Source organism: Eimeria acervulina, genomic scaffold, assembly GCF_000499425.1.
Source record: "Eimeria acervulina Houghton genomic scaffold, Eah_scaff259, whole genome shotgun sequence".
NCBI classification, from domain to species: Eukaryota; Apicomplexa; class Conoidasida; order Eucoccidiorida; family Eimeriidae; genus Eimeria; species Eimeria acervulina.
The window spans coordinates 26189-40975 of NW_013548201.1; the positions used below are offsets into that span (position 1 = coordinate 26189).

At 48.2% G+C, this 14787-nt stretch overlaps 3 protein-coding genes across 3 annotated transcripts; 1 reads left to right on the top strand and 2 right to left on the bottom strand.

Annotated features, from left to right (window-relative positions):
• Nucleotides 1-1062: 1062 nt before the first annotated feature.
• On the bottom strand, nucleotides 1063-3122 carry EAH_00029060 (translation initiation factor SUI1, putative; the record flags this gene model as incomplete). The annotated part of the gene is made up of 3 exons (XM_013392622.1): nucleotides 1063-1310; nucleotides 2095-2203; nucleotides 3021-3122. The coding sequence occupies 3 exons, from the start codon at nucleotides 3120-3122 to the stop codon at nucleotides 1063-1065; spliced, it is 459 nt and encodes a 152-aa protein (XP_013248076.1).
• A 3334-nt stretch (nucleotides 3123-6456) lies between these two features.
• Nucleotides 6457-8913, bottom strand: EAH_00029070 (exosome complex exonuclease, putative; the record flags this gene model as incomplete). The annotated part of the gene is made up of 7 exons (XM_013392623.1): nucleotides 6457-6555; nucleotides 7025-7180; nucleotides 7722-7782; nucleotides 8006-8089; nucleotides 8205-8275; nucleotides 8407-8566; nucleotides 8768-8913. The coding sequence occupies 7 exons, from the start codon at nucleotides 8911-8913 to the stop codon at nucleotides 6457-6459; spliced, it is 777 nt and encodes a 258-aa protein (XP_013248077.1).
• Nucleotides 8914-10745: 1832 nt separating this feature from the next.
• EAH_00029080 (KH domain containing protein, putative) lies at nucleotides 10746-14037 on the top strand (the record flags this gene model as incomplete). The annotated part of the gene is made up of 3 exons (XM_013392624.1): nucleotides 10746-11748; nucleotides 12207-12738; nucleotides 13401-14037. 3 exons carry the CDS (start codon nucleotides 10746-10748, stop codon nucleotides 14035-14037), a joined length of 2172 nt encoding a protein of 723 aa, XP_013248078.1.
• Between the last annotated feature and the right edge of the window lie 750 nt (nucleotides 14038-14787).

Consider the following 14787-nt stretch of genomic DNA (forward strand, 5'->3'; position numbering starts at 1 on the left):
TACAGTAACGAGCAGCAAAACAAATTGCTCCTCCTACTCTTACTATATTAAGTTCTGCTGCTATGCTGCCTTCACCTCTAAACAGCTCGGGATGCCGTAGCATCAGACTCAACTGCCTGCTGCTGCTGCAGCAGCAGATAGAAGCCTTACTACATTTGCTGCTACTACTACTACACTGCAGCAGCAACTACGAATGCCCCCATTGGGGTGTATGTACAGCTCAAGGTAATATAATATGCCACCTCTTAAACCGGTGATTGGTCTTCAGGTGTCTTTCAGGGGTTGCAAGGAGAGTCTCCCTAAACCCAGCGATGAGAGGGGGCCCTGCCTTCATTTGTCTCTTCAAAAGAGACACATGAAGCAGCAGCAGCAGCAGCAGCAGGCTCGATGGATTGCTGCTCATTCTCCGGGGCTGCTTCTCCCTTATACAACAGGAAGCTCAGCACCATCTGCACTACTGCGTCTGCTGCCTCGTCGGCCCCCCCAACTCCTCCCCCACCATAAATATAAATATTTATATATATTTAAATATATCTTTCGTAAATATATATTTAAATATATACAAACGTATATCCTCTACTACACAACTCCTATAGTAACGTTAATATACCAATTAACACCAAACAAGGAGAGTAAAGCACTCTCCTTCTTCTTCCTACCCGGCAATATCAACCCGAACAAACACAGAAAACCATGCATGCATGCACGCATATGCACGCGACCATGATGATGCATGCATGCGTGCATGCATGCATGCAAAGAAGCAAGAAGACACCCACAAGATATGGGCCGCTGTGCAGTATACAGCTTCTTAGCTCGCTTTCCCCTCTAGCTGCCCTCTAAAGCACACATTGCTTGCGTTTTAAGAGATAGCAGCAACTAGACTAGACATGCATGCATGCATGCATGCGTACATACATGGATGCATGCATGCATGCATGCATGCAGAGGAACGGAACGGGTTGGTTAATGAATGGAAGTGGCAGCTAATATAGAAGATGTTGTTGATAATGGATGATGAATGCAGCTGAACAATAAGAAGTAAAAGAAAGATAAAAACACCTACACCCCGTGGATACGAAGCTGCTCAGACCCACAGATGCCTTCTCTTTCTAGAAACTCCTTTACTGCTTGGCGTTGATCTCCTTGCAGCTGAATAATACTTCCGTGCTCTGCGTCTTCTATAACTGTACCGTTGCAACTAAATTCTTTTTTTAATGCACGAACCATCTTCTTCAAATCAAAGGTCTTAGGCAGACCCTGCACTGTCGTTACGCTCTTGCGGCCATTGCGCTGCTGATTCCTTATATCTGCGCATACACCCCAAACATTATATATAAATATATACACACATGAATATATATATTTATGCATGCATGCATGCATAATTCATTTGTCGCTTGAATGAGACTCAGTACAATTCAGTAAGGAGTACGAAGAAGGCTAAGCCGCCACAAACAAACAGAGAAAAACAAAAGGAGCATATATATACATATATATATGCGCATATATATAGAGGTATACATATGTATATATATTTTGTATATATGCGTATATAAAAATGTATATACATACACTATATATATATAAACATACGAAACAGCAGCAGCTGCACTTGCTACACAGAGAATAATGAGACTCCGCTCATTGCTGCCGCAGTCAGCGACATAAATATAAAAATAAACACAAAAACAAACGCATGAGGAAATGCAAGGGGGATTACAAAGGACAAAGTCAAAATGAAATGATGTATAAAACAAATGCACAAAAAGAAAATAAAACACTCGCGGAAGAAGTAATAAATATTGCAAACGAACAAGAAGATCAATCGATGGAGATATACACGAAGCAATTGACGGCATACATATATATAATAATGAATTATTATATATTATACTATATGTAAGTACACATGCATAAATACATGCATAAATGTACATACATGTATACATATATATATATATATACATATTTCCTGTACATGTTTCTCCGTGTATACATAAATATACAAACATACACATATGCATACTTATCCATATACACATACACATATATACACATATATATGTACACATATATATGCATATTACTTACGAATGAGATGCGTTGAAGCATTACCGCCGACACCACCTGCCTTGGTGGTGTCATTGGCGAATGGGTCAGAGACGCCGAGGTTCTGGAGGTCGAGGGACATAAGTGTATCCTGAGGAGAGCAGCAGCAGAAGCAGAAGCAGCAGCAGAAGCAGCGTCAGGAGAGCAGCAATAGGTAAGCGACTACAATGGAAAGCACCACCGCCCCCGCAGCAAACACCTACACGCTTGACTATAAACAACTATAAAACACAAACAAACTAATGCAACAAAACAAAACATAGAAAAGAAGAAGTATATAGACCCTGACAAAGAAATGAATGCACAGAAAATACAGCTAACGAAGCAAGTCTAGCAGCCAGGGGCGAGCCCTTCCAATACTGCAGATACACCGCTCCTCGCACCCCAAACAGAGAAGACACCAGAAAGCAGCAGCACTTTGCAGAAAAAGTAATGAAAGCTCCTTAAAAAGAAGAAGAAAATATACCCAACGCACGCACAAGCTGTACGCGCACCGCTCTGCGCTGATGCAGCACAAGGTGTATACCCACCTTAGGTATGACGCACGAGGAAAGAAGAATTCAAAGAAAGCAGCAAGCCGCAAAAACTCTAAATAACCAAAAAAAGACAGAAAGCGAGAGACGAGAGAATGCCAGCGAAGCAACAGTGAGAACGATAAACACCCGCAACAGTAGTAGTAGCAGCAGCAGCAGCAGCAGCAGCAGCAGCAGTCCACCTCTGCTGTGCAACAGCTGCAGCAGCAGCAGCAGCAGCAGCACCGCTGCCGCAAGGGTGGGGAGGGGCTTGCTGCTGGAGCTAGAGCCACCGTTTTCTTTGCCTTTTCAGAGATTAAATTTATTTTATTTTTTTATTGTTTATATTAATTCATTTGTACTCTTTCTACAGACATACGGGGCGCATGACTGCACATATCCGGTTCTACTACCTTCGTTCATCAGCTGCAGCAAGCAACCAGCTGCGCTCGGTAGCAGTGTGCTGCATAGGCCCTGAACAATGCTAGAAATATCCATTTCATGCTTAGAATAAAATTAAATTTAATTATATTATTTTACATAGGTTTTATGAATAATTTGATGAGACTTTGTGAGCGCTGAGCCGGCGGAAGACCTTCGGTGCTTCTTAGCCTTGGCTGGCGTGCAGGTACAGCCAGCCTTTATAGTTTTGCTAGAGTCCTTGTCTATCAAAAATTTTGAATAGTTACTTAATAGCAATAAAATATGTTGAATTAGCCTGCTATGAGGTGTCGTGGCTATCCTCCCAGGTGAAGCATCACTTGAGTTGCACTGCAGTTCATTGTAGGCTGTTCGTTATGGTATATGCAGAGGGTTAATACTTTCTCATTAATCAAGTGTGCGCCTGCTTTAGCCTCTTAGAAGAGGGGCTTCAGCTTTTGTGTGAAAAAATTTAGTCCCTCTCCACGGGAACTGTCAAGGGAAGCTGCTGCGGGGCCCTCGATCACAGGTTAGGCCCGTTATTAGGTGGAGTCACAACACTGAGAATTCTTTAAAGAGAAAGATGACGTAATCTTCAACCCCTAGGCTTCCCTGACACAGCAGGTCGAACGGGGCTGCCGAGGAGGGGAGTGGCCTCACTAGCGGCCAAACAAAACTTGCTGGAGCGCAACTGCACAAACAAACATATCCCAGCACCCTTCTTTCGCATGTAGTAGACACACGAGGGCGTAGGCTGTTGGCAGTGGCACATGGAGTAAGACTTGGGTGAATGCTGGCTACTGAGGGCCAAGTAAATGTTTAGCAGTCGTACACAGGGTTACTACATGCGCAAGAAAGGTGCTGGGTTATTGTTGCAATGACTTGCCTGCCCTATTGCGGAGAGAAGTCGCAGAAACCTCGACGATTCCCTGAACCATTCAAGCAGTGGTATTGTAGTGGGAGCTCCGCGTTGGTGTTGATGTACAATGTGAGTTAGCGCATTGACCCCGCATTGAGCCACAGAGCAGCTTGTTTAATAGCATGAAGAACCTTATGTTGCTCTTTCTTCTACACGCCTCGTGAAGGGTGTGAATCCAAACAAAAGAAGTCTGATGGATTTAAAGTTCTTGCAAAGCGTCGTTATTAGTCTGTCCTTGCCTGGCGTCCCTGGGCTCCTTCCACACATTCCCGAGCTGCTGCAAGCTGTGTATGGACGCCAAACGCTGCAGAAGGGCCTAGCTTTCACTTTACCGGTCTAATGTTAGGTTGGAGGGCAGGAAAGCAGCAAGTTCAGAACTGCACTGCTCTATTTTGAACCCATTTTAAAAGACGGATTATCCCATAGACACTCAATTTTTCTTGGCCGTGAAGTTGCAAATGCGGCACATGGGTGCTCTTGATTAGCTCAGTTTGACCGTCTGCCGCACTACGAAACTTTTTGTCGTTCTTAGTAGTGGTGCTCTTTGGAGAACCGTGGAGGTTGCAACGGTAATTATTAGTCACTCCGCCTTATGTAACTGAAGTCGAACAAGGAAAGAGGCAATAAGCCTCTCCACAGCAACGCAGAGGCTATCACAGCTACTGGCTGAAGATAAACCTTCTGTGAAGTCCATTGAGGCATCCGTTGAGAGCCTTTTAGCAATCGAAATACTCTGGGGGACTCCGGGTTCGAGAGAGCTCTTTGCATCTACCTGCTGGGCTTCCGGGCTTCCTTTTCCACTATTGTGTTGACCCCAGCATAACAAGGTAGACAATAGTGGTGCACCTTGATCAATACGTCTTTATGAAAGGTGTCTGGAGCGCTTTATATCTCACGTCCGCATCTCTTGTAGTAATGAGCCTTCTGTTGTTGAGCTTAGCAAGGACCGCAGGGGCATGAGTATCAAAGGACTAAGAAGGAAGCAACTTAGAAAGGAAGCAGGAGTCACCGTGGATGCACGCAGTAGATAATGATAGAGTTGGCTGCCTAGCTTTTTTCGCGTTCTTACAATCTCTCTTTATTGCAGAGAAAGAATGTTAGCCGCAACGTAGTTTCGCCTTTTTGCTAGACTGGCCAGCTCCCCTGTGCTGGAGGTTGTTCTTCTGGGAAGGTTCGCCTTCACCGTCACAATAACGATGCACGAATGATATTTGCGAAGCCCTTTGCTTCACTGTCGGTTAGGACGGAGGGAGGCGCGGTTTTTTAGTTGCAGGTGCTCCATCGCCTCGAGCTTCACTCTTTCATTCCCTCTACGCGGCTGCTGCGGTTAGAAATTGCAGGGGACAGCCCGGCTACGAATGATGGATACAGGAGCTCCAGATCCACCATGAGAATCCTTGGAGTTTACCAACGACAGGCACTACGTACAACGGAAAGCGGAGAGTTGCGACACCTCTCTACCAGCAAGCTCACAGTCAACATCCATCTGTAAACCAAGTGGCGTTTCCTCTAGAACCTGCTTTCTTGTTTGCGCGCATACCTGTCTCGGTCGCTTGTCAAGCCAAAGCTCCGAACATGGGAGTGAGACCATGAAAAGCATAAAGGCATGACAAGGTTAAGCACAGGATAGCAGTGGCTTGCCTTGGACAAATGAGCAGTACGAACAAAGCGTTAAGTACCTACATATGTAAGCCGACAACAGCCTGAACAAGTGGAGCTCCAAGTGCAGAAAAAAGCTTTACAAGCCCAACGCCCACAATGCGGTACTCAAGTACAAAGGTGTGTCAGGCCAGGTTGAACGAAACGCCATGCATGATCAACAACATGCAATCCCGTGAGATATTGAATTTAGGCATTTCCACATAGAGACGCCTGCAAAAAAGGAAAACCTCCTCAGCGTAACATGCTACATGGGACAGCATCGGCGGGAAGATATAGAGGAGATGTATCACTATTTTAACAGTGCGCGGCGCAGTCTTCTACCTAGCGCCCCCTAAAGATATACTGCTGTGATGCGCTCAGGCGCCTCTACTACTGGCCCCAGTCAATTGTCCAGTGGAGAACGAAGGCAAGTCGAGCGGGACTCCACACAGGAGATGAAACCGTACGTCGCCCGCGAGAGACACCGCTAATTGAATGCGTTCTAAATAAGTATTACTTTGTAGAAATGCCTCACTCAGGGCTGCTAGCTCGCGTGAGGCAACTGACACTACGACGGAATTTCCCGTGTGTCTGCATGCATAGGAACACTTCTACAATCCTTGATCTACCCAAAGCGGTCCCCCGCCTTGAAAAGCCCTAAACCCTAAATACTAAGCCCTACACCCTAAACACTAAGCCCTAAACCCGTGTATATTCCAATGAGTCGTGCTACCAAGATACGCCGAGAAACTGAGAAGAAGCCAACACATTCCTTCTACTGATATCTTGTTCTGATCAAGAGGTTCTGTACATCCAGAAGAGGATGTATACTTGTGCATCTTCCTAATTTTCTTATCCTATGCACCCTACAGGCAAACCCTCTGTAGAGTTTTCGGCGGCCAATAGATGCACAGCCAGACAAAGACCCAAATGCACTTCCTCAACCGTGAACTAGGTGCATACAAGCAACAAACCCTAAACCCTAAACCCTAAACCCCTAGAAGAGCATAGCGATCCTGAGCCCTTTCTTCAACCCCCTCTTGACGCTCTTCGTATCGAAGTCCCCAGAGGCCCCTCTTTGGAGACACAGTAGCCAAAGGCAGCTTCGCAGCTGCAGAAGGCCCCTCTAGAGTGAAGCAAGGGAGAAGAAAGAATCTAAATTGCCTCTCAAAGAGGGTCTTTTCAGCTCGGACTGGCGCTGCAGGTCATCCAGCACCTCCTTGCTCAGTCTCTGTGACGTCTGCAAGCATGAACATGAAAAAGAGAAGAAGACAGAAGCACCTTTTTCTCTTTTCACAGCAGTAGCCGTGGGAGCCTCGTTCTATGCACTTCGCTTCAAGCACAAGGTAGAAAATGCATAAATTGTATAAATGTAGTGAATAAAACAAAGCCACTAAGAGAAGCATCTCCCTCGCCTTACAGCTAAAGTGGTTTGTAGAGTGCGACAGTCCGCAAGAACATGCCCAAACTTCTGTAGGCCGACGCATGCACCGGAGGGCAAAAATGCAGCGACTAAGAAACTGTCTCCACACGCGGCCTCTACCTCCGTGAGGTCCCAAAGATAAGTGTCTCCAATCTGAAGCCAGCATAAAAGTATGTACACAGCATGCAACAATATAACAATAAGTTCATCTAGTGTTAGTGCATATTAAACAAAAAAATACAGCAAATGCGCACAACAGTCTTATCCCTGGTGCTATCAATGCAGCACAACAGACAATACACGAATAAACACAGCAACCCCACCACAATACACAACTCAGCACCCCGACCCCCGTTGATGCTAATGCTATATATATATATATATATATTATGCTGATTAATAAACGAATTCTAGATACACCTCAACTCTCCTACTGCTCTCCCCTCTTGCTATCGCTCCCCTCTGATAGTGTCTCTACAGAGAGCCCCCTAAACTCTGAACCAATCTTCATAACCGGCACCCTCAAGCAAAAAGACATTTGGGGGGGCACAGAACGAGAGTTTATTCTTCTGTGGCGTTAATAGAGTCTTAAAAACTTTTTGCATAGCTAACGCACAGGGGTAAGGCCAAATGCCTCACAATTAAACACACACGAACAGCAATGCAACAACAAGTATACACAAACAGAACACACCTGGGCTGCAGTGATAAGGATGGGGACCGTCTCTATGGGAAACGGTTTCCCTGCTGATATCCTGAGAGGAGACAGGAGACAGGAGACACACAAAAAAGCGTCTCCTCAACGCTCACAACGGCGACAAAAGATGAGTCTCTGATGCATAACAGAGGGAAGGCAGACGGAGACAGTGCCGGCTGAAAGGCGAGGGGGCCAGCAAAAGGAGGCAGCAATTGCGGAGTTCAGGGAGCTAGCTAGCTAGCTAGCTAGCTAGCTACCCAGCAGAAAGAACAACAGCTTACCGTTCATCGCAGGAGACTTTGTACTCCGTGCGGGCGAGCCCCTGGTCTTTCTCTTCTTCTTCCTCCACAAACACATTCGGCAGCCTGAAGAGACAAAAGAACATTTGAGAGGCGCTCTCATAGAAGCCTGCTGCTGCTGCTAGTGCTGCTGCTGCTACTGCTGCTGCTGCTGCTGCTACTGCTGGAGGATGTGCCCTACTTGAGAGCCTTCAGTGCCCCCCAAATGGCCATGCTGACAGCATCGAGGAGACAACCTCCAGCTTTAAGAACCTGCAGATACACCGCAAAGTAGCTTAAAGAAGCTGCCTATACACCGCAAAGAAGCCGTTCTTTCTTCTGCTACACCGCAAAGCAAGCATGTTTAACTTCAGCCTGAGGAGTCTCTATACCCTCTTGCTTACAATTACATCTATTGAGATTCTCCACTGAGGGCGTCCGTTTGCATCTGTTAGAGGCTTAAGGTGAGGCAGCAGCAGCTGTTCAAGCATTGCTTGAAGAAGAGTAGAGAGAGATCCCCCGTCTCCTCCTGTTACCTCAGCCAGCTCCTGCTCCGCAGCCCCACTGCACACAGCAGCGCAGCAGAGAAGCAGCAAAGCGTTGATAGGATGCTGCAGCTTCAGCGAGCAGCAAACACACGGAATCTGTCTCCAAGAGGAGACACACTCCAGCAACTAAGGAGACTGACTATAAAGCGGCAGCAGCAGCAACACTCAAACGCAAACAAATTAACTAGATACAAATGCAGATTCAAGGGGCGTGAACACCAAAGGACATCGCCGCTGCTGCTGCTGCTGCCGCTGCTGCTGCAGCTGCTGCTGCAGGCGCCCACGGCTGTCTCCTGTCTCCTCACCAGCCCACAGAGACAGTGAAGGGCTCTTGGCTGCCTCCTCCTCCAGGTAGGATTGCATCTGCCTGTCTCCCCGCACAAAAACAAACAAACAAACAAACATAATAAATAAATGAATTGCGCCTGGCTGCCCTCAACACACAAAAAGAAACGACAAATTGCCGCGTCTCGTGCTGCTGTCCATCACTCGCAGCAGCAGTAGCAGCAGCAACAGCAGCAGCAGAAGTAGGAGGTTCTTAAGAGACCATGCCTACACAACTAACTATATGGAGACTGACGAAGGAGTAAAGGGGATGCCCTACTATCTCCTCCCCCCCTTATCCTTCCCTTTGATTTTCTTGTTCTTTTTTTTGTGTTTGTTTGTCTTTTAATTAGTCGCAAGCCTCACATCAACAGTAGCAATGACAGCATTTTCTTCTGTTTGTATAGCAGCACTGCTGCAGCTAAACGGCAGCAGATCTACAGCCAGCACTCGAGGCCTCAGCTCTGCTCTCCCCCTCCCATCTGCTCTAAGTCCGCAAGCAGCACCATCACGAATAAAATGCATCTCTCCTCTACTTATAGACCCCTGAAAAGAAGAGAAGAAGTGCGAGTAAAAACCGGTCGGGCGAGAAGCAGCAGGGCCTCGTAGAGCCCCTGGGGGCCCCAATCCAGGGGCCCTTAGGGGCCCCTCATCTAATTCCATTGTCCAGCTACCGTTGTTCAGCAGGGGAGGAGAGAAGAGGAGACAAGCGAAGAGACAGTCAAAGGAGACAGTCTGAGGAGACAGTTAGAAGGGACACTAAAGGAGACAGTCTGCTGCGTGCACAAGCAGCCACACAACACCCGTCTCCTCAACAGCTCTCTAGAGAGCTCCAGGCCCCCAAAGAAGAGAGGAGGGCAGTAGGAGAAGCAAAGAAGGAGGAGACAGCTGTGAGGAGAAGCAGCAACACAAGCAAAGCTAGCGGGGGTAGGAGACAGGAGAAGCCTCTATAGAAAGAGGAGACAGAACAATGCAGCAGGAAGGCTAATATATGCAAGATACTGCTGCCGTCAGCCAGCAAGGTCAAAATGGGGCCCCTCAGTCTCCAGCCAGAGAGAGCAAGGCAGCAGCAATATATATCCCTCAGCAGCAAGCAAGAAGGGGAGGCTAAGAAAACACACAAAGCAAGGAAATAAACCGAGAACAAACAACAGGGGATGGTTTGTCTAGAGATTTGCTGCAGCAGCTGCAGCAGCAGCAGCAGCTGCTGCTGCTGCTGCTGCTGCAATCGGCAGCCCATCAGCCTGTTATGATGATCCCCTGAACCGCTGCAGCATTGGGTGGTGTGTTTTGCTGCTGTATTCTTTTTTTCTTTCTTCTTCTGCTCAATGTGGCGCAGTTTTGTGTGCTGTTTTATGTTTATTGAGGAGGTTGAATAGAGGAGGCTCGGTCTTCTTTCCTTTTTTTCTCGCTGATCTTGCTGCGTTGTAGCACTCTCCCTGAAACTCACGGCTGCTGCTGCGTCGGTCCTCGATCTTTTTTCTCCTGCTTTCTCCCTTAGTTATATTTTGCTTGGCTAGCTGCAACCTCTTGTGTATCTTCTTCAGCCTTTGTGTTCTTCTTCGAGGGCTTGCCTCACTTCAGGGCGCTCTCCGCTTCTCCGGAGGCCCCTCTAGCAGCAGCAGCCTCCCCTTTCTTCTTTCTCTAGGATTCCAAAGCAGAACTTCTAGGGATTAGACGGACAGGTCTAAGCTGTGGTTTGGCCGGTTGGCGGCGACGACGGAAGAGCTGCAGCAGCATCATCATCAGCAGCAGCAGCAACAGCAGCAGCAGTTACGCACACACCTGCCGCACATTCGTTTTCACATAACATGACCCACAATTTGTGAGGCACAACGGGCTCGATCCCCTAGCATTCTTTGAACCGCATAATGGAACAACAGCAGCAGCAGCAGCTGCAACAGCAGCAGCTGCAGCAGCAGCAGCTGCAGCAGCAGCAGCTGGAACAGCAACAACAGCTGCAGCAGCTGCAGCAGCAACAGCAACAACAACAGAAGCCCCAGGCTTCTTTGTTTCCTGATTCAGCAACAAGTGGAGTTGTGCAGGCCCCTCCCGGTGTATCTTTTAATCCAGCCCCGTCTCCTCCTAGTGAGTCGCCTGCTGCGTTGCCAGTTGCATATCCTATAGACTACAAGAGTTGGGCTGCTGCTGCTGCTACGCAGCTGCAGCAGCAGCAGTTGCCTTCTCCCCCCTCAGCTGTACATACACCCCAAGACTCTCCTTCTCGCGACGTGTGGGGCCCCCACAGCGTCTCTCCTGTTTACTCTCCTGCTCTAGGGAGTGATTATGCTGCTTGGCAGCAGCAGGCGGGCGCAGCTCATGGGAGTCCTTTGGATGCGCAGCAGCAGCAGCAGTTTTTGCTGCTGCAGCGGCAGCAGCAACCTGGAGGAGGGGAATGCCATAGCGGAGACAGCCCTCCACCAAGGCCAAGCGCTCTCTCTAGCGACAGTATGAATGTTAGCTTTGATGCTGTTCTAGAGCAAGTATGCCGTCTGCTGCACACGAACAGCGCAGGTACAGCTTCTTCTGCTTCAACTCCGAGAAAAACTTCTTTTGCTGACTGTCCCTTAGATGGACTTATGCCTGCAACACACATCTCAGTAAATGGGCGTATGTGGGTAGGAGATGAGATGCCTTTTGCTGCAGCTAGCCCCACAGCTGCTGCTGCTGCTGCTGCAGCGGTGGCGGCGGAGGCCGCAGGGGTAGAAGCGACACAGCAGCAACAGCAGCAACAACAAGCAATGCAGCAACAGCAACAGCAACAGCAACAACAACAGCAGCAGCAACAGCAGCAGCAGCAACAGCAACAGCAACAGCGATCGTCAGGCAGGTCGCGAACCCAGGGGAGAACTAAATACGGCCGTCCTCACAACCGTAAGCGTCTCCTTTCTGCACCGTTTAACTGTCTCTTCTCTTGTGATTGGCTGCTGTGCGCTGCAAGAGGAGCTGCTGCCCTCATAACTGTCTCTGTTCTGCCTGACATGCATGCGTTAGTTATTCTTGCTGTTGTTTCGTTTGTTTTGCTGCTCCTTCGTTTTTGTTTTTTCCCAGCTCCATCTCCTAGGGGCCTCCTTCATATTTACTTCACCTCTTTTATGCGGATGCTCTCTCTTTCAGCCTCCGTCGTCTTTATCTGCATGAGTGCTGCTGTCTCCTTGTGGTCGTCTCTCGTATCTCTCTCTTCCTCACCTTTGTTTATATCTCATGTGTTGTTGTTTTGTTTGCTTTCTTACAAGTATTAAAGAATTGCATTTCTCTTTGTTGGGGATTCCCTCCAAAGTTTGTTATTTTCTTGCGTTTGTTTTTTGTCTCTCTCTTTTTGCTTCTTATAGAGTCGGACCCGCTCATCCGCAGCAGCCCTACAGGCTTAAACGAAGGCAGCAACTGGGCCTCTCTTGCACAGGCCCTGTCGCAGGCGCAGAATCTGCTGCACCGGCCGCAGCAGCAACAGCTAACAGATGCAGCGGGAGCTGCTCAGGTGCATGACTGCCTATCCCGCTTGCATGAGGCGGTTATTCTCCTGCAAAGGGAGAATCAACAGCTTCAGGCGCGGGTGCAGCAGCAGCAGCAGCAGCAGATGCGGCTGCAAGCTGTGCACCGTCTACATCCAGCACCTGCTAATAAGGACGGGGTTTCTCCTGCTTCTCGCGCTCAGTCGTTGAGCCCCTTTGGTACCTCCAGCGAAGTGAGTGCGTCTGCTGATGGCTGCAACAGCAGCAACTCCAACGCCCCTTTGTGGAGGGCCTTAAGTGGCAGTGTACTGCCTTGCCCGGAGGAGACGCCTGACGAGATACGCAGTGCCCCCAACCCCTCTACTCCACTCCTGCGAGGCGGAGACGTCTCTGTTGAACAGTTTCTGAGCACGTGAGCAAACGGCTGCTGACCGCTATATATATAATATATATAATATATATAATATATATATATAATGCATATAATATTTATAGTGTATAATATGTACAGTATAGTATATATAACACATAATGTGTATATAATATATATATAAATATATATATATATATATATACATGACCGAGACTGTATATACTTTTTTTAGTATTGTGGTATTACCTCAGTTAGAATCATATACTTTATTATTCTTCAACATAGGGCCTCTTCTCTATATTTAACAGGCTGCTATGGCTGAGCGACTATGCTGAATGCATCTGCACATGTATCTCCACTGTATGCGTGTATTTCATATAAATATAAATGCATATATATATATATATATATATCTGGACTTACGTACGTGCATATATGTGGGGAAATATACCGAGCATGTGCACGCACTGCACTTTTTGATATATTTATGTATATTTCTACGAATATATTATGTATGAGTAGTCCCTTGAGGCATAGCTACAACGAAAAAGGCTTCCTCTTCAGCAACACATCGCTCGTCCCCATTGCGGGGTCCCCCTTTTGGGCGTGTGTTTCATCGTAAACTCGGTGTTGCTGCTGCTGCTGCTGCTGCTGCTGCTTTCGCTGCTGCTGTTGCTGTTTTTGTCTTTGTGTTGTTTCAGGTTCCCCTTCTCTGCTTGTTCTCGGGAGTACAGCCATTCTGTGTTGAAGTTTTGTGCAGACCACAACTTAGTAGTGAAGCTGCTAGGCTTTCAGGGGCGGCGAGTGGAGCTGCTTGAGCGGCACCACCGATGCCGCATTCAGACTTCAGCGCAGGCTGCTTCGTTTCCGGGGTATCCGAACGGTCGGTGCGTGTTGTTTGTGGGGGCATTGATATCGTTGTTACGAGCCAGTGCAGATCTCTTCGCTGTTGCAGACACCAGCAGGCCAGGCCTCCGCCACAACTTGGAAGGATATAGAATGTGCTTAGTAGTGCCGGGGGAGTATGTGGGGAGGCTTCTGCGCAGCAACTGCTCGGGGCTGCATGCGCTGCAAGAGGGCGGAGGCAAAACCGTCCACATCGCTCTAGGCAACCTCTGCGTTCTGATGGGTGGAGGATACTCTGAACGCGTGCTGCTTATAGATGGGGCCCTCGACGGTGTAGCGAGGGTATTGGAGATGGCAGCAACACAGCTGCAGGACTTCTTCCGTAGAAACCCGGGGCCTCCAGGGGGGGCCTCTGGAGGAGGTGGTGTTCCCTTGATTCAGAGATACGAATTTCTAGACTATCCCAAGAGGATCGATGTGCAGCTTTCCTAAGGAAAGGCGTCTGCTGCTGTGGCGCGCACAGCAGCAACAGAGACATTCATAACTGCAGCAGCAACAGCAACAGAAGCTACCCCCTTCAAGCCTGGAAGGGACAGCGCTGCTTCTTCGAGGTGATATATGGTGGGCCCCATGGGGCCTTGTGGTCTTTCATTTATATTCCTCGTTTATTCAGAGAGGACTGACACACAGACTGCCTCAGCAGCGCTAAGGCAGCACAGAAGCAACAAAAACTGCAGCAGTAGCAACAGCAACAGCAACAGCAACGGCAGCTGCAGTAGCAACTCCCGTTAGGCCTGGGAGTGCCTTGCTTCTTTGGAAGGGAGATTTGGTCCCCAGGGGGAGCAGCAGGGGCCAGGGGCCCCTGGATCCTTCAATACAAATTCTATGCTTATTCAGAGCAAATCAGAAATGCATGCAGCTCTCGTGAGTGGCGCAGCGCTGACGCCAGCGAGGAAGGCAGCAACAGCTGCAGCAGCAGCAACTGCAGCAGCAAAAACTGCAGCATTAACAACAGCACCATCTCCTATGAGGCCTAGAAGGGCCTCATGCTTGTTTCTTTGGGAGGGAGATTTGTGGGATGAAGCGATAGAGAGCTGAACAGAAAGAGACAGTGTGAGTACTCCGCCTGTTGTAAACAGGGGAGCTTGCGTCTTGTATGTACTAATAAATTGCGTTAAGAAGGGCGCCAGATATGGGAGGTCGTGAAGGGCCCTCCCGAAAGCCATTCCCCTCTCTTTTCTT